This window comes from Manihot esculenta, chromosome 10 (assembly GCF_001659605.2).
Source record: "Manihot esculenta cultivar AM560-2 chromosome 10, M.esculenta_v8, whole genome shotgun sequence".
NCBI lineage: Eukaryota > Viridiplantae > Streptophyta > Magnoliopsida > Malpighiales > Euphorbiaceae > Manihot > Manihot esculenta.
In genome coordinates, this window is record NC_035170.2 from 19924720 (window position 1) to 19951731 (window position 27012).

A 27012-nucleotide genomic window follows, 5' to 3' on the forward strand; every position below is an offset into this window, starting at 1 on the left:
CTCCCCTTTGTTTAAAGCAGTCGCCGACGTATCCCAGGCCCAATCTCAGTCGTACCATCACCGCTGACCGCCGCCCATATCGATTTGGAATTGGATAACCGGTGCTGTTATTTTGTTCACGAATTCGAGAACCAAGAATGTTGCGGGCATCCAAATGGCTTAGGTTTAGTGCTGGGGAGCTAATCTTACGCAATTGCTCTTACAAGAAACCACTCCTCTTAACCACCTGCTTCTGTTCTCCCCCTGCCCATGAATGTCTTCTTCTCCAGAGGAGCATAAGCAGCAGCAGTAGTGGTATCTGTGGTTCCTACTCTACTTACCTTCCATGGAAGAATCCGAGAAGCAGAACAAGCTCTGCTGGAACTCTCAATGTCAAAAATTTCCTCTCCGATTCTGGGTTTTTCTCTGCCCCTTCCAAGCCACCGGTGTGTCTGGCTTTCGTATTGTTCTTTCCGTTTAATTGATTTTGCTTATTTTGTATCTGTTCTCAACGATTTTTTTTTTTTATCAGAGTGCAATGCTAAATGGGCGCGTATTGTTCTCGAGCTCTGCTCCTAGGAAGCCTAATGGTAATCAGGACCATGGAGGTAAATCATCGATTACTACTGCTAAATCAGAGGAGAAACAAGTTGCAGACATGAAAATTCTTCGTACGCTTGTTAGTTACTTGTGGATGAAAGATAACTACGAATTTCGCTTAAGGGTCATCACTGCTTTTGCCTTTCTTGTGGGTGCTAAGGTCTTGAATGTTCAGGTCCCTTTTCTGTTTAAACTTGTTGTTGATTGGTTGACCACTGCTACTGGGAATGCTCCTGCGCTTGCTTCCTTCACTACTGCTAATTCTACTCTTATTGCTCTCTTTGCAACCCCTGCATCTGTTCTCATTGGTTATGGCATTGCCCGCTGTGGGGCGTCTGCTTTCAATGGTATTTTTTTTTTTTTTTCTGAAAATGTAAACTTGCTAATTTTTCAATTTCAATTTTGCAAGTATCACTAATTTTTGTCTTCTTATTTTTCTTGGTGAAATTCTGTTGTGGCAGAACTGAGGACTGCCGTGTTCTCTAAGGTTGCTCTGCGAACAATCCGTCAGGTTTCTAGAAAGGTAAATAATGCCTAGGTTCTAATTCTTCCTTTTTTTTTTCTTGTCGTTTAGATGACATCAAAATGCTTAAGATGTTTGTTCTTTTTCTGATGTGACTTTATATTATAGTTCCTTCCATCCTACATCATATGATTGAGTTTTATACACGCAGGTGTTTCCACATTTGCATGACTTGGACCTCAGATTTCATCTCAGATATTTGCTTCCAAAAACCCATGATGTGCAATGATATACATTGCTTTGATTAAATATAAGGTGCTTTTAGCAACTGATTTATCATGTCTGCTGTGGTCTTTCTTTTTCTAGTCGAGAGACGGGTGCACCAAATAGAATAATTGATCGTGGTAGCCGAGGAATAAATTTTATTCTCTCATCGATGGTTCTCAATGTTGTACCAACTATCTTAGAGGTATGCCTGTCCCTCATATTTTTGAGCAGTGCTTCTCATTTTGCTTTTTGACAGTTACAGTAGGCATTGCAGTGGTCTGGGATTTGGATGAGCAGTGTATCTCTATGCTGGGCCCTTCAATTCCTTGGTCATAACATATCAAAATTACATGTCTCTGTACAGTATGTGTGCAATTTTATTATTTGCAACATTTTTAATAGATTTTTAACATGCATCCTTTCAGATATCTATGGTATCAGGCATTTTGGCATACAAGTTTGGAGCTCCTTTTGCTTGGATTACTTCTCTTTCGGTTGCTGCATATGTTGCTTTCACATTGTTTGTGACTCAGGTAATGTATCTGCTGCCAATTCTTTGTTGCCACATATGTGTAGGTTCATATGAATAATTAGGTACAGGCCATGGTTTTAAACAATGGCTGTTAGGTTATTGTAACGGGTTTTGGGGAGGCCGTTACCCTGTTATACAACAACCCGTACCCTGCTATACAATGGCCCCCTTGATTTGCAGGGGCAACGACTGCCGTGCTTTTTGATATGTTAGAGAACAGGGGTAGTGGAGAAGGAACCCTCAAAAACCTCTGTATAAGTGCTGTTGTATCTGTTATCTAAATCCTTGTAATGTAAAAGCCTGTGCCGTGCATTTTTTAAAAAAAATATTTCTTAGGGGGCAGTTATGATGGATGGATTAGAGTGGGCTTCTGTTATGTTCACGAGTAAGGAATTGTGTCACAGACTCAGAGGGCGGTGAACAACAAAATCTTCTTCCTCAGTTGCCTTTCCTTTGTTTTTTTTGCTGGTCCTCCTAAAAGAACCTATGGCTGCTGTAATTCAGAGCTTGTTGGAGGGAGCTCTTCCACCTCAAGACTCGTTGAGAGAGAAAGAGTCTTAGATCTCAGGATTATTCAGAATATGCTTGCATTATTACTGCAATTATATCTCTTTAAATAGAGAGATTACAAGGACATGATAGTAATTAAAAAACAACAAACTCCTACTAGATAAGATAACATCCTACTAGATAAGATAGCAACAGAATAAGATAAGTTCCTACTAGATAAGATAGCAACAAAATAAAAATATGAAGATATAACTATAGCAGCATAATCTGATAACAAAAGATCCAAACAAGATAAACATCCCTCCTTCTATTATTCTGTTTTGCTGAAACTTCCACGTCACTAAGATGTCTTGCCCATGAATGCATCTATAACACCACTCTCCCCCTTCTGAAAACAGGTTGTCCTCAAGCTAGTAGTCAGGATAGGATTGTTGGAACTGAGAGAGGCTCCCAAGTGGCATCGGCTGCACACAAGCTTGACCATTGCACTAGAACTTCCAAGATCCATGGTTCCTGCAAGCTCGCAATATTTGTTTAGGAAGGAGAATGCTACGTCCCTCAGTCATGGAAGGCAATGGTGGCACCATCGTAGGCAGCTCGCGTTTGAAAGGCTTTAATAAAGAGACATGAAACACGTCGTGAATTTTGCTGGAAGGGGGAAGAATTAATTGATAAGCAACATTGCCAATTTTGCGAAGCACATGGAAAGGGTCATAGTATCATGGCAACAACTTATGACCCTTCTGTTTTAGAATAGAAAGACGGTGCCAAACCCAATCATTTGGTTTGATAGAGACGTCATGATGTCCTTTGTCATAAGTCGCTTCATATGGGATTGAGCTTGCTATACGCGGTGACGAATCTCACCTAAAACCTGATCTCTTTCCATTAGTGCCACATCAATAGCTTCTACCCGTGAAGAGCCTGGTACATAAGACAACAACTGTGGTGGTTCTCTACCATAAATGACCTCGAACGAGGTTGTGTGAAGTGCTTTATAACAAAATTCCGCCCGTGGTAACCAATGGCTTATCCTCCACAAAACATTGAAGATACATTTCAATTGTGTGATTGACCTCCTCTGACTGTCCATCCTTATGATGAATGCTGAAGAAAAAGCCAATTTTGTGCCCATAAGTTTAAACAATTCCATCCAAAAATTATTGGTAAAGAGCACATCCGTATCACCCATAATTGATTTAGGCATTCCATGCAACCGAACTATGTGGGCAAAGAAAATTTGTGCAACAGTGATTGTTGTATAAAGATGTGTAAGGGAATAAAATTTGCATATTTTGAGAAACGGTTTACCACGACCAATAAAATAGCCTTGCCTTTGACTTTAGGGAATCTTTCAATAAAATCCGTCAAAATGTCCGACCAAATTTGAGTCGGAAGCTCTAGAGGCTGCAGTAATCCATTTGGGTGCAAATTGGATGTTTTATTTTTCTAGCAAGAAGAGTTGGAACCAATAAAGTCTTTAATTGCTGATTTCATACCTTTCCAAAAGAAACCCTGGCGAACTCGATGGACGTTTTTTGTACTCTTTCTTGCGTGCCATCATGTATGCTGCTGATAATTGTTGCATCTAATGGCGAAGTGGGTAGAAGATAAATTCTTTTATTGTATAAAATCAAATCATCACATATAGCCCATTTTGCACTCATCTCGCGCAATTGAGACAAGGGTTAAGAAATGGCAATTTCTTAGTGGATGTAATCAAATAGAGGTAGGGTTAATCGAGAAAAGGCGGGTATGTGGCCCTCATTGTCATCCTGCTGAGATAGTGCATCGGCCACACTATTATGCTTTCCCATTTTATAATCTACTTGAAAAGTGAATCCCATCAACTTGCTAAGCCAGTGCTATCGAGGAGAGGTAGAAAGGCGCTGCTCCAAAAGGTACTTGAGGCTATAATGATTTGTACAAATTACAAACGAATTGCCCAAAGTTAAGGGCGCTAATGTTGAATAGCTTTTGCAAACCCACTGAGCTCCCTCATAGGCTGCTAGTTTGTGATGTACTAAAGAAAGCAATTAGATGCCCTTATTGATGTAGGACGGTGCTTGTGCCTTCTCCCGAGACATCATACTCGATCTCAAATTCTTCATTGAAATTGGGCAAGCGGAGAACTAGAGCTTGAACAAGAGCCTACTTCCTGAAACTGTTCTTTTTCAATAATTGAGTGAGAGGAGCTGCTATTGGATCGTAATTTCTTATGAACTTCCTGTAATATCCGATCAAGCTAATTTGATAGATTGTAAAGGCCAATTTGTAATAGCATTAATTTTTGTTGCATCAATTGACATACCTGCCTCATCAATGAGATGCCCCATTATGCAACTTGTTGGACACCAAAAGAACACTTCAACTTCTTAAAAAAAAATGGTGAGAACACAACAATTCAAAGGCAAATCAAATGTGAGACAAATGTGAGACAAATGTTCATCCCAAGTCTTATTCTAATCAGTATATCATAAAAAAAAAAAACTAAAATAAATTTCTGCAAATAAGGTTGAAATACCTTGTTCATCAAGACTTGAAATGTTGAAGGGGCATTGGTGAGGTCAAAAGGCATGACTAGGAAATCAAAATAGTCATGATGTGTGCGGATGTTGTTCTCTCCATATCCTCTTCCGCCATCCGGACTTGATGATATTCGGATCGTAAACCAACTTTATAAAGTGAAATCTTTGATGAAAAGAAGAAAAATGATAGCAGAAGATTTGAGATAAAATACTTGATTATTTCCCTCAACCCAATTAGGGTATATATACTACTTACAAGAGTACATATAATAAATTAATTTCTTAATTATAGTCTAATCATATTTCAATCATATCACACAATCATATCCCTAATTATCACTACAACTCTAAGCTATTTACAGAAATAATCTCAACACTCCCCCTCAAGCTAGAGCGTACATATCATATGCTCCAAGCTTGTTATAAATATACTCGATTCGTAGTCCTCCAAACCATGGCTTTTCAGCTACAGAACACTGCCCACTAACTAGGGTAGATGCTGCAACAGAGGGGCCTAATTACCACGTTAAATGTACCCCCTATAGCTGAAGGGTTCAACGCCACCGAATCCCAATCCACCTTCAACTACCAAATCTCCCAAAGCAGGCGGAGAATGGGAGAAAGAAGCGGAGGGCTTGCAAGGGAAGATGAGCTCGCAGTCAGAGCTAGGGGCAAAAAGGTGAGAGAGCTCATTGAGAATGATGAGGCAGAGAGCTACTCTGCCGGGCCAACAGGGAGAACGGAGAGCGAAGAGTGGGAAGGGGGATACCGCCTGGAGAAAAAGCCAAGGCAGGAAGAGATAGATGTAGACTGGAAGTTACGAAGAATGAAGGAGCAGCTCCTAGCTGAGCTGGGGGTAAAAGATAACAGTCAGACCCTCTTACCTACATTATCACCATTTTCAGGGTGGATCCAGCAGTAGACTATCCTGAAGAAGTTTATCATGTCACCAATAGCGGCTTACGACGGAGCAGGAAACCTCAGAGAACACATCCTGAACTATAAAACGTTTATGGAGTTCTAGACTCTCTCGGACACTCTGATGTGTAAAGTCTTCCCCACGACCCTCACAGGACCAGCTAGGGCATGGTTCAATAGCCTGGAGGCAGGGAGCATTAAGAGCTTTGGGGACCTAGCCAATGTATTCATCAGCCGGTTCATCGTAGGGATCCAAGCTAAGAGGAAGAACAACTACCTAGAGACGGTCCGACAGAGGAATGAATCTCTAAGGGAGTACATGGCCCGTTTCAACTTGGAGGCCTTGCAGATCCCTGAGCTGGATGAGGCCCGGGCAGTGGAGGCCATGCAGAAGGGAACTACATCCCCTGAGTTTTTTGGGTCTCTATGCAGAAAGCCACCCACCACCTTGGCGGAGCTAATGAAGAAAACAGAGAAGTACATAAGGCAAGATGATGCCTTGAGCACCAGCAAGTTCGCTAAGGAGGTGGGAGATAGGGGAAAGGCTGTAGAAGAGAGAAGGCCTGAGAGGCAAGAAAGGAAGCAGAATCGGGGGCCTAAGATGCATAGGCAGCCCTGGGATAGGAGAGAACAGAGGGCATATCAGCCCCGGATCCCTGAAGCAATCACTCATCTGAATGCATCCAGAGCCAAAGTGCTCATGGAGGTATAGGATAAGGGCTTCATCCAATGGCCTAAACCCATGAAAGCTAATGCCAGCCGGAGGGATCCAGATAAGTACTGCCAATACCACCGGACTCACGGCCATGATACCAACAGCTGCTACCAGTTAATTAACAAGATACCCTGGGATAGGAGAGAACAGAGGGCATATCAGCCCCGGATCCCTGAAGCAATCACTCATCTGAATGCATCCAGAGCCGAAGTGCTCATGGAGGTATAGGATAAGGGCTTCATCCAATGGCCTAAACCCATGAAAGCTAATGCCAGCCGGAGGGATCCAGATAAGTACTGCCAATACCACCGGACTCACGGCCATGATACCAACAGCTGCTACCAGTTAATTAACAAGATACATAGGCTGATCAAGAGGGGGCATCTCTGAAATTTCGTGAAAAAGCCAGAGGGAGAGAGGCCCCAACAAAACGCAGTGGTGGAGAGGCCCTGTAGGCAAGGAGCAGGCCCTGTGAATGACGGCTCCAGTGGAACCATCAATATGATCGTGGGAGGAACTACAGGTCGAATGAGCAGGAGAAGGAAGAAGAGAAGCCAAGAGTAGAGAGGGGTGCAACAACGAAGTATTGTAAATAGTAGAACACTCCCCAATGACCATCTTCTTCTCCCCTAAAGACGCTCACGGGATTCAGATGCCCCATGACGACGCTCTAGTATTGGCCGTCATTCACAACTTCAGGGTCCGCAAGATCCTGGTAGACGACGGGAGTAAGTTGAACCTGCTGCCCTATAGGGACTTTCAACAAATGAGAATACCAGAGGAACAACTAGTAAGGGATTAGGCCCCGATTAAGGGGATAGGGGGAACTCCGGTGGTAGTGGAAGGAAAGGTGAAGGTGGCCCTGACATTGGGAGAACCACCTCTGTCTCACACTCATTACGCGATTTTTCTGGTAGTGAAGCTCTCCCTAAGCTACAACGCAATTCTGGGAAGGTCGGTGCTATATGATTTTGAAGTAGTAACTAGCATCAGGTTCCTGACCATGAAGTTTCCAAACGTGCAGGGGTAGTGGTCCGGGGACGACAGGAGAAAGCTCGGGCGGTGTATCTAGCCACGGTGGCATAACCAAAACCAACAGTTGAGGAGGTGAACCCAGAGGTTATGGAAGTCCGGGATGAAAAGGAGGCCAAAACAGAGCCCGTTGATGAGTTGGAGACATTTCCACTATCAGAAGAAGAAGCCGACAAAGTCTTCAGCCTTAATGCGAGCTTGGATGAAAGCTAGAAAGCGGCAACAATGGCCTTTATCGGAGAACATGCTTCAGGATTCGCCTGGAAGCCTTCTGACGTGCCGGGGATAGACCCCGAAGTGATGATCCACAAGCTCAACGTCCTCCCTGGAGCGAAACCAATGAAGCAGAAGAAGAGAGTGTTCGGGAAGGAGAAACAACATGCTACTCGAGAAGAGGTTCAGAAGTTTGAAGAGGCATGGTTCATTAGGGAAGTTATGTACCCACAGTGGTTAGCTAACCTGTGCTAGTCAAAAAAGACAATGGCAAATACAAAATGCGTATAGACTTTACCAACCTGAACCAAACCTATCCCAAAGATTGTTATCCCTTTCCCGACATTAATAAAATGGTTGATTCCACGGCCGGTTATGATTACTTATCGTCCCTTGATGCAATTTCTGATTATCATCAAATTCCAATGGACAAGTCGGATGAAAAGAAGACCTCGTTCATAACTGAAGACCTCGTTCATAACTGAAGACATGACCTATTGCTACAAGGCCATGCCCTTCAGGCTGAAAAATGCAGGGGCGACATATCAAAGACTAATGAGTAAAATCTTCAAGGGCCAGATAGGGAGAAATATAGAAGTGTAAGTAGATGCCATGGTGGTGAAAAGCTAAACCTTCCAGCAACACGTGGCCGACCTAAAAGAAGTATTCGGGGTGCTAGAGTAGTACAGAATGAGGCTGAACCCGGCAAAGTGCGCTTCCTTCATTAGAGGTGGAAAATTTATGGGCTACATGGTTAGTGAAAAGGGCATTGAGCTAAACCCATAAAAGGTGAAAGCTATACTGAAGATGTCAGAGCCGAACTGTGTGAGAGATGTGCAGAAGCTCACAGGGAGGGTAGTAGCGCTCAACAGATTTATATCAAGATTTGCAGAATGATGCTTGCCATTCTTCAATAAGCTGAGGAAAGTCCTAAATTTTGAATGGACAGAGGATTGCCAACAGGCCTTCAAAAGCCTCAAGCAATGCCTCAGCTCACCACATGTGCTCAGCAGCCCACTAGCCGGGAAAGAACTCTTGACATACCTAGCGGCCTCAGAACAAGTCATAAGTGTTGTACTAATGAGAGAAGAAGGGGGAGAGCAGAAGCCAATCTTTTATGTCAGCAAGGTACTCAAAGATGCTGAGGTCAGGTACATGAACATAGAGAAGCTGACATTTGCTTTATTATTGGCAGTGAGGAAGTTCATAGTATATCTTGAAAGCCACCAAGGGGTCGTGATGACAGATCAGCTCCTGCGAAAAATCCTTCACAGACCTGAAACTTCGGGATGCATGCTGGCCTGGTCCGTCGAAATCAGTCCATACTGCCTTGAATACCGACCTCGAATAGCCATTAAAGCCCAGACCCTCACTGACTTTATAGCTGAATGCTCCTTCAATACAGAACAAGCAGAACCGAATAAAGAATTGTCGAGCTTAGCTGAAGGAAGGGATGGAGATCAGCCACTACGGGAGTTCAGTTGGAATCTGTTTGTAGATGGGGTGCCCAGCGCTAGGGCAGTGGAGCCAGAATACTTTTGAAAGGCGCAGAGGGATTCAAGGTCTGCTACCCCCTGCGCCTGGAGTTTACAGCCTCTAATAACATGGCAGAATATGAAACCCTATAAACAGGATGCTAATAGTGTTGGAAGTAGGGGCAATCGACCTCAAAATAAGCAGCGACTCTCAGCTAGTGATCAATCAAATAACGGGGGCATACCAAGCGAGGGACCCCATCATGCAGAAGAACCTAGCCAAGGTGCAAGCCGTAGAAGCCGAGCTCGGCGAGCAGGGAATTACCGTACAATATCAGAGGATACCTAGGGAGGAAAACGAAGAAGTAGATATGCTTAGCCGGTTATCCAAGGAAGAGCTAGAACAGCTACTAGATGAGGTGTATATATAGCACATCGACATCCCCATCTTTAAAAAACCCACCATTGTGATACAGATTGAAAAAGGGCAGAATTGGATGATCCCATACCTGGAGTATTTGGAGACCGAGAAGCTATTCGAGGATAAAGCGGAAGCAAGAAAAATTACAACCTGAGCTGCCAATTATCAGGTAGTAAGAGGAACCTTATATCGAAGAGGAAAGTCCAGCCTGTGGCTCAGATGTGTGGGTCCTGAAGAAGCGACCAGGGTGATTGAGGAGATACACTAGGAAATCTGCGGAGCACATGAAGGAGCAAGTACGTTGGCAAATAAAGCCCTTGGCCTTTCTTACAGTGGGGCATAGACATCTTGAGCCCTTTCACTGAAACCATCGGACAAAAGAGGTTCGTGATAGTAGCAGTGAAGTACTTCTCCAAATGGCCCGAGGCTGAGGTTGTGCCCACCATTACAGCATGCAAGGTGATAGACTTCGTCTGGGGCAACATCATCTATAGATTTAGGATACCGAGAATACTCATATTATAAAATGGCAAACAGTTCTACTGCAAGTCCTTCAAGGATTTCACAAGAAACATAGGCATCTGACACAAGTTCTCCTCAGTAGCCCATCCTCAAACAAATGGCCAGACAAAAGTCACAAACCGTGCCGTCCTTCAGGGACTAAAAAAGCAGCTGAATGGAGCAAAGAAGAACTGGGCGGCCGAACTCAACAACATCCTATGGGCATTTAGGACTACCCATCGGACGCCGACGAAGGAAAGACCTTTCACATTGGCATTCGGCATTGAGGTAGTAGTCCCCATTGAACTGCAAATCCCTTTGTGTCTAATTCAACAGTGAAGACACCAACAGGGAGAAGTTAAGAAGCAATTTGGATGCCCTAGAGGAAATCAGAGAGGAGGTTCAAGTATGCACCGATGCTTATCAACAAAAGGCAGCCCGCTACTACAACCAAAAGGTTAGGGAAATGAGCCTAAAAGTAGGAGATCTGGCCCTGAGGAGACTAGAGGTGACGGAGAAGAGAGCAGCAGTGGGAAAGTTGGCACCAACCTGGGAAGGCCCCTTCAGGATAACCAAAATTGTCAAGTCTGGGGTATACCGAATTGAAGATCTACAAGGCTAGAGCCTCACGCATGGAATATCCAGCACCTGAAAATGTACTTTCCCTAAAAAAATGTACAATGTAAAACTCTGTATTTCAAAAATATGAATGAATGAAAAATGCTGCTTTTATTTCTATATATATCCCAAGTATTCTCAAAACAGACATGAGAAGCTCTTAGTGAGGTGGGTGACTGGCCTCGGAAAATGATCGCTAGCACCATAAAACCGAGCTGAGTGGGAAAGAAGCCCTCATTAAGGTGGGTGACTGGCCTCAGAAAATGTCTGCCAACACCACAAAACTAAGTTGAGAGGGAAAGAAGCCCTCAGTGAGGTGGGTGACTAGTCTCGGAAAATGACCGTCAGTACCACAAAATCGAGCTGAGAGGGATAAAAGCCCTAAGTGAGGTGGGTGACTAACCTCGGAAAATGACCGTCAGCACCACAAAACCAAGCTGAGAGGGAAAGAAGCCCTCAGTGAGGTGGGTGACTGGCCTTGGAAAATGGCCCCCAGCACCACAAAATTGAGCTGAGAGGATGAAGGTTGACAAAGGAAAAATAAGGGTTGTGTGTCCCCCCAAAATGAAAGGCTGAGGCTAAACAAACAAACGAGCAGACAGGAACATAGCCCGCATAAGGCTCAGCACATAACCGAGAAATTAACGATAACCTCATAAAAGGGCTCGGGGCACCCAAATGCAGGAAACAAAATTCCGAACTCCCGAGCTCGTAGCACAAACAGATTCACAAGTTATAGGCACGCGAAAAAGCCTAAGCAAAAATAAAGAGCCGAGCTCCCAGTTCGGATGAACTCGTGACATATAAACGCTTAGCAGAATAAGCTAAGTGTAGAAAAAATAACAGAGGGTCGAGCTCCTAGTTCGGACGAACTCGCAACATATAAACGCTCAGCAGAATAAATTAAGTACAAAATATACTAAAAAGTCGAGCTCCCTATTCGGGGGGGCCCACCGCTCTGAATGCGCAAAAGCAACCGAAACATGAAAAACTGTCGAACTCGCAGCTCGTCTAGGCTCACAGCATAATAAACCCAAAAACGACAAAGAGTATCCGACTTCGTAAGTATTTATGATAAGAGCAGCCAAAATGCGCAAAAATAGCTGAGCTCGTAGATCGGACGAATCCTTGGCAGCCCGGACAAGCCTATAGCTCATGACGCTTAATTTATAATTTATGTTAATTATTACATTAAGTAAAAGAAGAACCCAAGGATAATGCGCTCGAGCTTGCAGCTCGGATAAACCTAGGAGATCACCACACACGAAAAAACTTATATGTGAAGATGATCATTCCTCCAAGCGCAAGCGAGTTCACCAGATAAACACACAAAAAATAAACTAAGTATTACATATCCGAGCTCATGGCACTGAGAAGGTCGCGAGTAAATGACTTAAGTACCCTCGTGAGAATGGGAAAAACTTATGAGTTAAGTACTCAGCATAATTCCGAGCTCTCAGCCCAAATCTATCCATTTGACAAAATCACGAAGAGGATAGTTTAGTCTGTTAATTAAGTAAGTTAAGTAAGTTGGGATTTGCTAAGTAAGCATACAGCATAAGGCTTTTCATGTTAACGTAAGTTAGAAGAAGTTCACAAGTTAGACGATAAGGATGAGTTAAGTCCCAAAGGACTGAGTAGCTCGGCAAGGAAAAGAAAGCAACATGTTTAGAAAATAATCTAAGTATAAACAAAGCATACGTTGAGGTGAAATATCCTTATTATTATTGCATATTCGCAGATCGTCACAGATCCAAACTTTAAGTCAAAGATAAGAAATAAAAGTGCAATAAATAAATAAATGCAAAGGCAAAATATACAAAGAGAAATATCTTTATTTATTTATTTATCTATTTATTTACAGATACAGAAGAAGAGCCCAAACTGATAAGATCGTTCAAGGGCTTATATACAATGTTTTCTCCCTGAGATCCAGCTGACGGGGGAGGTGATCAAGCATAATTTAGCCACATTTTTATTATCATTATTACTGTTTAAATATGCATTTTTCTAGTTTAATTTATGTTTTTATGATATTTTTGTAGAAAAGGAAGAAAATAGAAATTTGGAGAAAATTTGCTGAAAAAAAGCTGAAAAATCGATTTGGCCGAAGTGATTTGGCCAAATCACTTACAGAAAGCTGAAGTAGGAAACTGGAATTGACTTGCAGAAATGATTTGGGCAAGCGATTTGCCCAAATCAACTGACCCAATCGATTGTCTCCAGCAAATTACAGCAGCGCGGGAAAAGAAGGAAATTCAAAATTCAAAATTCAAAAAGTATTAGAGTCATATCCTACTTTAAACACCACAAGACCAATCCTATGACAACTCCAAGAGCCACACCAAAGAAAGTCCTTCACCAAAGGAGTTTTATTCATGATAAAATACAAAGGCAAAGGAGGGATTAAAAGACCATCAAGAGACCGAATCAAAATATGATTCTAATTCCAAGAAGGATTAAGATTTCTCACCTATAAAAAGGGACAGCAACCAACTAGCAAAGGATCATCACAATCACTCCAGATTTTCGGAAGCAACTTCTCTCTACTCTTCTTCTTTATTTTTGTATTCTTTGTCCACCATGAGTGGCTAAACACTTTTGTCTCTAGTTGAAGTTGGAGAAATTTTAGTTTGTGATAAATTAGGAGATTTAAAACTCCATTGTTAAACTTCTATTTTTTAATATTTATGCAACTTGTTCTTCATGCTATTATTGTCTTGCTATTAGAATCAATTAAGGCCTATTGCTTTTAATTGCATGAGTTATATTGTTAGTTTGAATAATTTGGGTCCGTAATTGCTTGGATTATTTGAACACAAGTACAATTTGTTGCATGATCTAAACTTGACCATGTGGTTGGTAATGTTAGAATTAGGTTTCTCTAAGTCTTAATGCAGTTAACAGTTGAAAAGTAAAAAATCCCAAGGACGTTCCTTGGCAACTTGTTAACTAGTGTTTGATTAGCGAACGTTTCCTAATCGAACTAAAACTGAGGAGGAATTTGGTTGTGAGAAGCGTCTTTCACAACCTAAACTAATTTATTGAAATAAATAGGAGTATCAAAGAATCAATGATCGATTCTAAAACTGAAATAGATTCTATGCTTCAACTAGAGTTCTTCTACCATTGATTTACTCATCTTTTTAATTATTGCTTTCTTTTACTTAGTTTTAATTTTAGCTCACTATCCTAAAAAATAAACCCCCTTTTTTTATTTTATTTTTATTATTAATTTACCTAAGTCATTGTTAGGAGAAGTCTTTAGTGTCAAATCCCTGTGGTTCGACCCTATTGCCACTATCTACAGTTTTTAATTGTTGATTGCTAATAGATTTATTTTTTGATGGCTTCGACAACCGCTATAAAAAATTGGCGTTGTTGCTGGGGATTTGATTTAAACTAACGTATTTTTCTTTTATGACCAGGGCTAGCTGTAAAGAAACTCTTCTTTACGATCCGGATATTGAACGCACTGCCAAGAGCTTGAGAAAGCAATCAAACTTGAGGAACCAAATCTCAAGACCATCTTCATCAGCGACAGCAACGAATCTGGTATCTAACATTCAGTCTGCCGTCGAGCCATCTGATAAAACTACTACTGCCCCTACTGCAGAATTTATTGAACCTACTGCTACACCTACTACCGCACGTACTACTGCTGCACTTGAACTAGAAATAGAGATACAGACAGTTGCACCTGAAAATCAAACAATGGTTGAACCACCTGCTGCATATGAAGAAGTTGAAGCTGAAAATGCGCCCATCCGTGCCCCACAGCCGGAAGAGAGGACACTCTGCGAGCTAGCTGTACCAACAGGAGATCAGACACCCTTATGCATTGCCTATCCCCCATTGATAACACCCTTTGAATTAAAGACATGCCTGATCCATCTCCTTCCCAAATTTAGAGGCCTAGAAAATGAGGATACCCACAAGCACTTAAAAGAATTCCACATCGTATGCTTAACCATGAGACCTCAAGGTACTTCTGAAGAACATGTTAAACTTAGAGCCTTTCCTTTTTCCCTTGATGACTATGCCAAGGATTGGCTATTCTACCTACCACTCGGATCTATCACATCATGGGCTGGTATGGTGAGAGCATTCTTGAGTAAATTCTTCCCAACTTCAAAAGCCATTGGCATCTGTTGAGAAATAAGTGGTATAAGGCAAAAGCATTCTGAAGGCTTGTATGAGTACTGGGAGAGGTTCAAAAGGTTATGCACAAGCTGCCCTCAACATGATATTTCTGACAAGTCACTCATTGAATACTTCTATGGAGGTTTGCTACCTTCGGAAAGAAAATTTATTGACGCAGCATGTGGAGAATCAATTGAAGACAAGTCACCTCAAGCCATAAGGGATTTAATTTTCACCATGGTAGCAGCTTCACAGCAGTTTGGGGACCAAGAACAGCCAACAAGAAGGGTTAACGAGGTGAGTACATCCTCCTTAGCATCCCAAATCTCTGATCTCACCAATGCTGTCCGTAGCCTTGTTGTGGGGCAAGCCCAACAAGCTCGGCAAATTCAGCAACCAAAGCCATGTGGGATATGTGCAAACATAAACCACCCAACTGACCTATGTAGGGTGAGCAGTATTCGGTTCAAACCGAAAAAACCGACTGAACCGAACCGATTTGAAAATTTAGTTCGGTTTTTTATACATTTCGGTTCGGTTTTTAATTTCAGAAATTTTGGTTATTTCGGTTCGGTTCGGTTTTGATCAGAAAAAAACCGAAAAAATCGAACCGAACCGATTAGTGATAATAATATATTTTTTTAATAATATAGAGAAATTAAATCATATTAAGATTAAAATATTTTAATTAAATTTTAAAATATTAAAAATAAAGTGTAAAAAATACAAAAATTATTAAAAATCAAAACCGATCAAACCGAACCGAATCGAACCGAATCAGACCGGTTCAATTCGATTCGGTTTCTGACCAAAATTGGTTCGGTTCGGTTTTTATAAACACTAAAATTTCAATTTTCGGTTTATTCGGTTCGGTTCGATTTTGAATTGAACCAACCGAATGCTCACCCCTAAACCTATGTCCTTCCCTTCAAGAAGAGGACCAGCAAGTCAATGTAGTTGGGGGATTTAATGGGCAAAGAAGGTATGATCCCTATTCTAACACCTACAACCCAGATTGGAGGGACCACCCAAATTTCAGTTATGCAAGGGCTAATCAATATCCAAGCTATCAGCAAAGAAATCCAGCCTAAGCTGCACCCCAGAAATCCAATACACCCCTTGAAGAGATTGTGAAGTCTTTAGCAAATACGGTGCAAAATCTTGAGCAACAAGTGGGTCAAATAGCCACATCCGTGAGTAAGCTTGAATCACAAGGAAAGCTACATTCCCAAACTGAGATAAATCCAAGGCAAAACGCTAGTGCCATCACATTAAGGAGTGGAAAAGAGCTTCAAGACAGCAGGACTGAGCAACGATCTGCCCAAATGCAGAAACCGGGTGCTGAGGAGAAACTGCCAGAAAATGATCCAGGGCGTCGATTTGCCCAAATCGCAGACCCAATCGATGGACAGACAGTACTGCCCAGCAGAAGCTATTTGCCCAAATCTCCAGAAAAGGCAGAAGTCGATTTTCCCAAATCAACAATCCAGGCAGAATCCAACTCCAAACAGACCAAGGCAGATCAGTAATCAGAAGAAAAATTTAAGGTACCTCCCCCCTTCCCAAGAAGATTTGCAAGATCCCAAAAAGAAAAAGAGGAAAGAGAAATACTTGAGACACTCCGCAAGGTGGAAATCAACATACCTCTACTGGATGCCGTGAAACAAATACCAAGTTATGCCAAATTTCTCAAAGAGCTATGAACCAACCGAAGGAAACTTGCTGAACATGAAAAAGTAAGTGTGGGGGATTGTGTCTCAACTGTCATACAAAGAAAACTTCCAGCCAAATGCAAGAATAGAGGAATGTTTGTCGTTTCATGCAAAATAGGCAACATAGGGATAAAGAAAGCCATGTGGGACCTTGGGACATCAATTAATGTTATGCCCATTTCCATCTTTAACTTATTGAATGCAGGTACACTCAAAGGCACCAGCATAGTGATCCAATTGGCCGACCGATCTGTTGTTTATCCCAAAGGAGTTCTAGAAGATGTGTTAGTGCAAGTGGACCAACTAGTCGGAACCCAGTAGATTTTTACGTAATTGACATGGAGGAAGACAAAAGCAACACAACCTTGGACATCCTACTTCCAGTTGATTATTGAGATCGAGAGGCTAATAAAGAGGGGACACCTCAAGAACTTTATGAAGAAACCGGAGGGACAAAGGCCTCAGCCGAACCCAGCAACGCAAACACTCAGGAGAATGGGAGCGGGGCCAGTAAATGATAGGTCCAGTGGGACCATCAACATGATCGTTGGAGGAAAAGAAGGTTGAATAAGCCGGTGAAGCAGAAGAGGTACTTCCCTTAGAATATTTGTAAAAAGAAATTCTTGTACTATGAAAATACGAATGAATGGAATAACACCACCTTATGACAATGCAATGATTATCTCTATTACTGTGAGTATTAACTCTCTCAGAAAAAGAAAAGAACAGATATCAGAAGACCTCCTTGAGATATAGAGACCTCCTGGAGGTAGAAGACCAGGATCCCCAAGATCTCCTGGCATCAGAAGACCTCCTTGAGACATAGAGACCTCCTGGAGGTAGAAGACCAGGATCCCCAAGATCTCCTGGCATCAGAAGACCTCCTTGAGACATAGGGACCTCCTGGAGGTAGAAGACCGGGATCCCCAAGATCTCCCGGATTCAAGACCAGGATCCCCAAGATCTCCTGGCATCAGAAGACCTCCTTGAGACATAGAGACCTCCTGGAGGTAAAAGACCAGGATCCTCAAGATCTTCTGGCATCAGAAGACCTCCTTGAGACATAGAGACCTCCTGGAGGTAGAAGACCGGGATCCCCAAGATCTCCCGGATTCAAGACCAGGATCCCCAAGATCTCCTGGCATCAGAAGACCTCCTTGAGACATAGAGACCTCCTGGAGGTAGAAGACCGGGATCCCCAAGATCTCTCAGATTCAAGACCAGGATCCCCAAGATCTCCTGGCATCAGAAGACCTCACTGAGACATAGAGACCTCAGGAGGTACAAGACCGGGATCCCCGAGATATCCCGGCACCAACACCAAACTGAGACATAGAGACCTCAATGAGGTGGAAGACCAGGATCCCCAAGATCTCCTGGCATCAGAAGACCTCACTGAGACATAGAGACCTCAGGAGGTACAAGACCGGGATCCCCGAGATCTCCCGGCACCAACACCAAACTGAGACATAGAGACCTCAGAGAGGTGGAAGACCAGGATCCCCAAGATCTCCTGGCATAACAAGATCGGGATCCCCAAGATCTCCCGGTACAAACACCGAACTGAGACATAGAGACCTCAGGGAGTTGGAAGTCCAGGATCCCCAAGATCTCCTGGCACCACAAACACTGAAGACCTCAGGGAGGCGGAAGACTGAGATCACCCAGATCTCCCGGAGCAAAACTAAACCCGACCTCCCAGAGGAGCTCAGATCCTAAGAGAAAGGGACTTAGATCTCATATGACAACCGAAGGAGGCAAAGCGCCATACCGATCTCAAGAATATACTAAAGCAGATATAAAAAGTCTAAATCCGAACTCGGATTGCAGGCTAGTAAGATACCGACCCCAAAGATTGATGAATGACACTAAACCAGCTCGGCTAACCTAGAGGAAGATCTAAGCAACAAAACACCCAGCCGGGGAATACCTAAAAACTGAATCATCAGATGAAGAACGACAAGAGGTCAAAAGTGCCGACCTGAAAAAACGAACTCAGAGAACCAAGCAAAGAGGAAGAACCGAGCTCAAAATGCTCAAAGAACAAAATGAAGATAACAAACCTCTTATGAGCTGAAAGGAAGTTCAACGGCATGAGCAGATAAGAAACAGAACTGAAAACAAGAAGATCAACCCTGCTCGTTGTTTTAAAGAGGTACATAATCCCTTTTACTTCAGTCATATAAAGGCTACACGGCTGAACTAGTACATATAAAATAATGGAAAGAAAGTTGAAGATATTAAGTCAGCTGTTAAAAACCGAGCTCATAATAAAGACCTAATGAGGTTGAAATCTATAAAAAAGTACAGCTTGAAGATCTTAGCCTTAAAGCAAATCCAGCTCGGAGAAAATTTACAGATAAGAACGCCCTTGTGAAATTAGAAAAAATTATAAGTCAGAGACTAAGTCTCTTGCTAAGTTTTCAGCCCTGATTAACTGAGGGGCAAGAAATGAAAGGCGATGTAGCCAATTCCTTACAAGATTTATTAGACACCGCCTAAGTGTTTTATTCTCAAATCTTTAAAATTAAACAAGTTAGATTGTTTAGACAGAATAAGTAGCCCGAGGAGGAGGGAAGAACAAGTAGAGGTAAGAATAGCTCAAGTATGAATAAAGCCAGAGAAATAAATAACAATCAAAATAATTCAAAATACCAACACAACTCGAAAATTATATTTCATTAAAAAGAAAAGTAATTACAACCTACTTTACAGTCTACTCTACTGAAGGAAAAACAGTCCTTAAAGGACTTACATGTTTAGGGGCATTATCATCTACATTATCTCCTGTACTATCTATATTTACATTGTTTGCATTGCTGTCCGTGGGAGGCCCAGCATCCTCCTGCTCAGACCCCCCGGTGCCCACAAAAGGCACGATCTACTGCCCTTGAGGCCTAGCATCGTCGTTCCCCAGCTCGGGTTCTGCCTCAGAAGGCCCAGTTGCCGTGCGAGAAGCTCTTTTGGGTAGAGGTCTGTCTTCTTCCCCATAAAGTACCTCCTCTCCATCACAGTCCTCTTCAGCACCTCGGAGTTTGGCCAAAGGAGTGGAGGGATTGTATCTAGCTATCCTCATACCTCTATTATACCCAGAGACGAACATGCGGTAGCCCTTATTCCATATGGCAGTTTTCATTTCATCAGAGCCTCGAAACTCCGCAAGTCGCTTCTCACAGGCCTCAGCTATCTTGGCTTTAAATTCAGAAGAACTCTTGTAATCCTGGAGGCGAGCTTCACAGGCCTGCTCGATCTCTTTTTTCAGCTCGGAAGACTCTTTATACTCCATCAGACGCCTCTCACACTCTAGCTGGACCCTGTCTTCAGCGAGTCTGACGTCCTCGAGCAGGGCTGAGCATCTATGCTCCAAAGTCTTGACCTCATGGCAGAGCTTTTGATTATGAAGTTTAGACTCCTCTGCCGCTGAGGCCAGATCTCTAATGCGATCAGAACTCTTACTCAGCTCCTGCTCGAGAACTTCAACCCAAGCTAGTGCCCCCTCCTTCTGGACCTCCACCTTGTTAAGACAAGCCTGGGCTCCTTCGAAATCAGCCTTCAAGGCCTCATACTGACGTTGGGCCTCGTCCCTCTAGATTATAGCCTCGTCCCTTTCACGAAGGGCATCTACCGTGGAGGACAGCTGCTTTAGGACTTCTTCACAGCGGACTTCAGCAGCAGCTGCCCTCTTGTCAGATTCTTTAAAAACCCTCCGGGCGTGAGACAACTCTGCCTCTAGGGACCTAGAATGCTCTCGAGCTGCCGCAAGGTTGCTCATGGCATCACTAGTCGCAGACAGATTCTCCTCCATACGCGCCTCCTCGATCCGACGATCAACAGATTCTCGGAGAGAGAGGTCACGAGCGTCCACCTCCATGAAGAGGCCCATCACCTGGTACAAAAAGAGAAAACTGTCAGAACAAAGAAACAAAGAAAATTGGAATACAAGCAGAAATCGGAACGAACAACTCACCATCAAGAGCATCTCCCTGATTCTATCTCCGAGCTCCCCTCGAGGTAAAGACCGGAAGGCTGCCTGCTCTCGTGTGAAGTCAGCCAAATGGTCGGTCAAAGCAAGCAGACGGGAGTTCGAAGCCTCCGTGATTCCCCCAAACATCCGCTCCCGCAAGATCTCCGCTACAACGCTCGCCGGAGTTTGATGAGTGATGTTCTCCGCGTTCAAAATGTCGTTGTCAGGAGCAGACAACAGGGGTATCACAGGGACATCCTTCTTCTTTTCAAAAGAAGGGAGAGCTGGAGCTAATCCCTGGGAAGCTTCCTTTTTCTTTCCAATAGGAGGGAGAGCTAGAGCTGATCCCTTGGAGGCCCTGGATTTCTTCCGAGCAGGAGCTGGGACGGGCATTTCAGGGGGGGCAGGACGCTTGTCCCCGGCCTTCTCTGTGACACCTCCATCATTAGCAGGGCCGGGTCCAACCTCATTAGGAGTAGGGGCATCTCCGGTAGGGGCCCCCTGGACATCTTCATCTACGAGAATAACCTCCCTTCTTTTCCCTGGAGCTTCCTCTCCAGTAATGGGGCCTCAAGCCTCACCTTGGAGACCTCCTCCTCAGCAACAACGGAGACTTCAGGCCCCACATCAGAAGGGTCCACAGGAGGAAGGACAGGATCCATCCTCGCTAGCCCGGCGTTCTCAGCCACTTCAGAAATAACTCTTGGAGCCTCTCCCGTCCTCTCAGTAGAGGCACATCGAGGCCGGGAGGCTTGAGAGGACTGGCGAGCCGAGCTCGATCTGCTGCGGCTGGAGGGTCGAGACGACTTGCTACGTCCGGAGCTCGGCCTGGGAGCCTGAGAAGAGACCGGAGGAGGAGGAGGTCGGGTAACCGATCTGGAAGAAATAACCTCAGCCACCCTTTAAGTAGCCTCCCTCACGGACTGCCCAGCTAGGAGGGCATCCAGAGCAGCGCCCATGCTCTCCCGGGACAATATGAGATTCTTGGGAGGCTTGATCTGATCCATCTTCACCTCGGAAGTTGCAAAATTAAAAATCAGAACAAGTCAGTACAGTTCTCAGCAAAGATCACGTAAGCAAAAGCTAAGGCAGGCGGATAGAATAAGATACCCGCGTCCTTAATATCCCTAAGGTTGGACACGTACAAGCACTTTTTGACGTCATACTTCCTATACACAGAAGTCAGTTGAAGGAATCCGACCTGCTCGGTAAGGCTCAACTGGGGCAGGTCGTTGCAACCCAGAGAGACATCCTCCCAGGCGAGATCGAGCTCCCAAGCCAACCCCATATTCTTCTTCAACTCCACCACCAGAAACCCCTCTACCCAACCCTTGATGGAGTCTTTATAACCCGTGAAAATGGACAACCCTCTGCGAGGGGCAAAGTAATAAAATTTCTGGCTCGCTTTGACTAGCCTGAAGAAGCTGACGAACAGGTGAGCCGTGGGTGTAAACCCCTAGCTCAGACACACAGATTCAAAGCAAGACATGAAAAGAACAGAGTTAGGGGTTAGCATTCGAGGGGTGATCTCGAAATACTGGAAGACCTCTTTGAAGAAAGGAGAAAAGGGGAAGGACAGACCATACTCCCTCTGTTTGATGAAGAAGACTAGACTGACGTCCCTTTGAGGGTCGATTAGGCCAGGGGGAGAAGGATAAGGAAGAACGATCCTCTCATTCCAGTAAGGAACCCGGATGTGATAAAGAGGGGTATCCAGGTATTCCCTAGAAATGAAACTCCTAATGTTCGACGGGGTGATGCTAGACTCCTGGTTGATGACATCGGGGAGACTAGAACTATCCATGGTAAAAGAAGAGGCGTACCTGAAAAACGAATAGGGCAAATGAGCAGAGGAAAACAAAGAGAGCAGTAGAACAGAGAAGAGCCAACGTTCTGGGGAGACTGACGGGAAGTGAAATTTGAAACAATAAAGAGACGAAAAGATGTTTTGAATAGTTTTGTCCTTGGGCGGCGCGGTCATGATGACTCTCGGTATTTACCCCCTCTTCAGTCGGGCAATAACTGACGAGGAGGTAAATGGGCAATTGATGACCGCTGGATTTCGTCACCCCGGTTTGGGGCCGGACCCATGACAATAACCCATTATCTGGAGGCCTTCAAGTCTCCCACATGAACCAGGTCCGGTCCGCTCAGCTTTAAGACCGAGCTCCAGTTATCTTCCTCAACCAGGCCGACCCAGTCCACACGGCCCATCAAACAGATCCTACCTAGGCTCAACTTTAATCCAATCTTCGGGTCCAGCTCAGAATCAAGAAGGGGACCGATCCATCCGCCTTGTGGGTCCATCCACATGCGCGCCTGGAGGGAATCAGAGGCTGGTACACATGGGGCAGGAATCTGATATCCTCGTACGATTATATCAATATGGCAGAGACAGGTGGCCCAATAGAAGTCGGGCCGTTATACGTCACTGACAGACAATGGAAACAGATAAAAGGAAGAAACATTCTCTTCTTGAGGGCCTTTTTTTAGCCAAGCTTACAGAACGCTTTGTAAACCTTATTTTCTGGATCTCAGATCATCAGTATTTAATATATTTAAATTTAATGTTATAATTATATTTAAATATTTATTCATTAATACATTTTAAAATATTCAGATTTTTTTATATTTCAAGTTAAATTATTTTATTCTGCTTAAAGATATACTAATGATTTAGCTAAAAAATATAACTTTTATTGGAATTAATTAATACTTATTTTAAAAAATTTAAATTATTTAACTTATTCATGAACTCTGTTATACGCATAACAAAGTACAAAAAAATCTACTTTATATATAGTTTTACAGATATAGGAATATTTGATATTGGAATTTTTTTTTTTCATAATATTAAACTTCAATAGTATCAATATTAAAAAAATTGTGGTATGAATTTGAAAAATTATTGTTCTCCATGAGATTTTTTGAAAATTATTTTTTTTATCTGTGAATATAAATATTTTCAATTGTTATTGTTGTAAAAACTTAAAATTAATAATTTATGTATTGATATATTATTTTTAAATATCAATTACAATCAAGCAATTGTTGAAAATTTCTGATAGATATAAAACGTAATATTTTATAATATAATATTTATATATGTAATAACAATCTATTAATAATTTTAAAATATCTATTATGAATAAATATTAGTAACAATAATTATAAACAATTAAAACTAATAAAGTAGTTATAAAGGTAATATTCGCTTCATTATGTAATTTTTGTTCATCTTATTTTTTTACACATATTAAGAAGCATAATTTTTTTATTAATTTTTTAATTATATTTATTTTAAAAATATTAAATTTTATTAAATATTAAAAAAAATATTGAAAGGCTTATTAAAAATAATATTAAATTAAATAGAATTATAATAATTAATTTATATATTATTATAATTAAAAAAATATGAACAATATTTTTAAGACGATTAAAAATATTAATAAAAAGGGAAATTTACTTTTTAGTCCCTGAGGTTTAACGTAATTAACACTTCTGTCCCTCTATTTTGGCGACCCAACACTTAAGTCCCTCACTTTCTTTTCTGTCCAACTTCGTAGTCCTTCCGTCCAAAATAGCCGTTTGGGACACGTGAATTGACAAAATTAACCTTCTTCTTCTTCTTCTTCCTCCTTTTTCTGCAACTTCTTCTTCTTCTTCTTTCTTCTTCTTCTTCTTCTTTCTTCTTCCTTCTTCTTCTTCTTCTTTCTTCTTCCTTCTTCTTCTTCTTCTTTCTTCTTCTTCTTCTTCTTCTTCTTCTTCTTCCTACTCTTTCTACAGCAGCTTCTTCTTCTTCTTCTTCTTCTTCTTCCTACTCTTTCTGCAGCAGCTTCTTCTTCTTCTTTCTTCTTCTTCTTCTTCTTCTTCTTCTTCTTCTTCTTCTTCTTCTTCTTCTGCAACTGGAGAGAGAAAGCATGAAAGAGAAAAAAAAAAAAAAGGAATTTCACATTAAGAGAAGGGTATTTCTGGAAAAAATTATCACCTCTCACTTTTGACTCTTTGACCAAACGATTTAAATGGACGGAAGGACTACGAATTTGGACGGAAGAGAAAGCGAGGGACTTAAGTGTTGGGTCGCCAAAATAGAGGGACAGAAGTGTTAATTACGTTAAACCTCAGGGACTAAAAAGTAAATTTCCCTAATAAAAATTATAAAACACATGGAATAATAAATATAATTTAATTTAATTAAAAAAGTCTCCACATGTCATTTTTAATTCTTAGAATATGTCACGTGACATACCACATGTTAATCTCAGAAAAATAGCCTTATTTATATATATATATATATATATATTAAATAATGGACAGTAAATTAAAGTATTATTTGAACTAAGAGCAACTTCCCAATATCTTGACTGAATCATATCGTCATAGAAATGGTTTAGAGAGATTATGTTATTGCAAAATGATAATTAATAAAGTAATTTATTTATAACGACAAACTTTTTTACTTAATTGTTCTGTAAGGAAAAGCAAATGCTAAACAACACACCTGAAGAAATCGTTAATTTTGCTCCAGAATGCAGATGTGTTGATGCATCAGATGCCACAGAGGAATTTGTTGAAGAAGTTGAGGCAATGGAACTGGCTTGTGAACAACAAGCTCTCTACACACTTGCTTCATTGTTGGTCTAGATTTTGGGTTGGATCTCAGGCATGCCAATGCTAATTTGACCACAAGAATCACACTTTGAGCAACCACATGGTTGTTGAGAGCAAGGAGACGAGAATCTAATACATCTTTCAACATTATGTTTGAATCTGATGGCAATGAAGGTAACAAAGAAAGAAGTTCTCCAGGATGCTCTCCCATAATTATTTCCAACGCCACCACTCCAAAGCTATACACATCACATTTCTCATTCACCATCATACTATATGCAAGCTCTACATTAAAAGGATCATTGTTAGAGAAAATGATATTTTCCTTCTCTCCTTTGATTTGGGTTTCAATTTAAATGAAAAGAAAGAAAAAGACAAGTGTTATACCTGGAGCAATATAACCGCGAGTGCCTGCGAGTACAGTTTGATTGGATGAATCAAGATAAAGAAATCTTGCTGTTCCAAAATCAGATATAATAGCCTCCCAATCAGAGTTCAATAAAATGTTGTTGCTTGAAATGTCTCGATGAACAATTGGTAGACTACAATCATGATGCAAGTATGATAAAGCATGTGCAATTCCTTTCACAATGTTCACCCTTTTTCTCCAACCTAATTTCGCTGCTTCATCTTCATTTCTTAGGACATAGAATAAACTTCCCTTTTCCATGCACTCATAAATTAAGAACATTGCTCTTTGATGTAAGCAATAACCGTAAAGCTTGACAATGTTCTTATGACGAACTTCTGTTAACAGTTTCACCTCATTCTTGAAACATTTGTCAAAACTTGGCTCCTCTGCTTCCATTTTGTGGAGTTTCTTCAATGCAATTACTCTACCACTTGGAAGTTGTGCCTTATAAACACTACCATAGCCACCTGTTCCAATGCAGTATTTGATGTCAAAATCCTCAGTAGCTTCAATGACATCTTCAAAGGCAATCCTTCCCTCATAGTTCCATACAGAGAATATGTCTCCATTTCTTGATTCTTTTGGCTTAGGTTGTGAATTCTTGATTTTGAGCCAACGATAGAGGAGTAACGATGCACTAATCAAGCAGGCAAGAAATAAGGTAATGTTAACATAGATCTTTGCATACTGCTTCCACATTTTTGGCTTTGCTGTAGGTGAAGCGCAAACATTTATTTCATCTGCGTCTAAGCCCTTGTTGCCAATAAAACTATCAAGGGGCAGGCTTCTCAAATTGCATGGAATTCGACCGGTGAAATTGTTAAACGAAAAATTGATGTCATAGAGGAGGAAGCTATAAGGTATATCAGGAATGGTGCCAGTAAGGTTATTATAGCTTAGATCCAAATACGCTAAGTTCTGCAATTGCACTGTTTGAGGAGGTAACTCTCCACCGATAGAGTTATGACTGAGATTAAAAGTTTCTAAGTTGGTAAGGTTACCAATACTGAAAGGGATGGGTCCTTCCAATTTGTTTTGGAAAAGGTCTAAATATACAAGTCTAGAGAGACTCCCAATTTCAGACGGTATTTGACCAGAAAGTTGGTTGAAGGAAAGATCAACGGATTGTAGTTGGGTTAAATTACCAAATGTTGGAGGTATCTCTCCACTGATGGAGTTATGACTGAGATTTAAACTGTATAATTTGGTAAGATCGCCAATTCTTGGAGGTATCTCTCCATTTATTAAGTTATGACTTAATTTTAAATTGTACAACCCAGTAATATTACCAACATAGGGAGGAATGGGTCCTTCCCATTGGTTTTGGGAAAAGTCTAAATATTCAAGTGTGGAGAGACTCCCAATTTCAATCGGTATTTGACCAGAAAGTTTGTT

At 41.9% G+C, this 27012-nt stretch overlaps 2 protein-coding genes across 9 annotated transcripts; one reads left to right on the plus strand and one right to left on the minus strand.

Moving 5' to 3' along the window:
* LOC110624454 (ABC transporter B family member 25, mitochondrial) lies at window positions 1-25245 on the plus strand. 8 transcript variants are annotated; one of them, XR_006352322.1, is made up of 8 exons: window positions 2-425; window positions 512-926; window positions 1041-1102; window positions 1254-1357; window positions 1566-1638; window positions 1735-1842; window positions 12637-12720; window positions 12818-13456. XR_006352322.1 is itself a non-coding variant. In XM_021769607.2 (4 exons), exons 1-4 carry the CDS (start codon window positions 138-140, stop codon window positions 2966-2968), a joined length of 984 nt encoding a protein of 327 aa, XP_021625299.1. In that variant the 5' UTR covers window positions 1-137; the 3' UTR covers window positions 2969-2973. The 8 variants fall into 8 exon arrangements, 1 of the variants encoding a protein (XP_021625299.1); XR_006352323.1 differs by lacking the exons at window positions 12637-12720; window positions 12818-13456 and adding an exon at window positions 25123-25245; XR_006352318.1 differs by lacking the exon at window positions 1566-1638 and having other exon boundaries at window positions 1254-1511.
* LOC110624676 (MDIS1-interacting receptor like kinase 2) lies at window positions 24959-27012 on the minus strand. Its single transcript, XM_021769908.2, has 2 exons — window positions 25593-27012; window positions 24959-25490 (listed from the first exon to the last, which is right to left on the minus strand). The coding sequence occupies exons 1-2, from the start codon at window positions 26314-26316 to the stop codon at window positions 25108-25110; spliced, it is 1107 nt and encodes a 368-aa protein (XP_021625600.1). The 5' UTR covers window positions 26317-27012; the 3' UTR covers window positions 24959-25107.

Excerpts from the sequence above, each read along its gene's own strand:
- LOC110624676 (XM_021769908.2), bottom strand. The coding sequence starts at position 26,316 with ATGTGGAAGCAGTATGCAAAGATCTATGTTAACATTACCTTATTTCTT. Across the intron at positions 25,491-25,592 it reads TCGCGGTTATATTGCTCCAG|AGCTTGCATATAGTATGATG; the intron begins GTATAACACTTG and ends CTTTTAATGTAG.
- LOC110624454 (XM_021769607.2), top strand. The coding sequence starts at position 138 with ATGTTGCGGGCATCCAAATGGCTTAGGTTTAGTGCTGGGGAGCTAATC. Across the intron at positions 426-511 it reads CTGCCCCTTCCAAGCCACCG|AGTGCAATGCTAAATGGGCG; the intron begins GTGTGTCTGGCT and ends TTTTTTTATCAG. Across the intron at positions 927-1,040 it reads TGGGGCGTCTGCTTTCAATG|AACTGAGGACTGCCGTGTTC; the intron begins GTATTTTTTTTT and ends CTGTTGTGGCAG.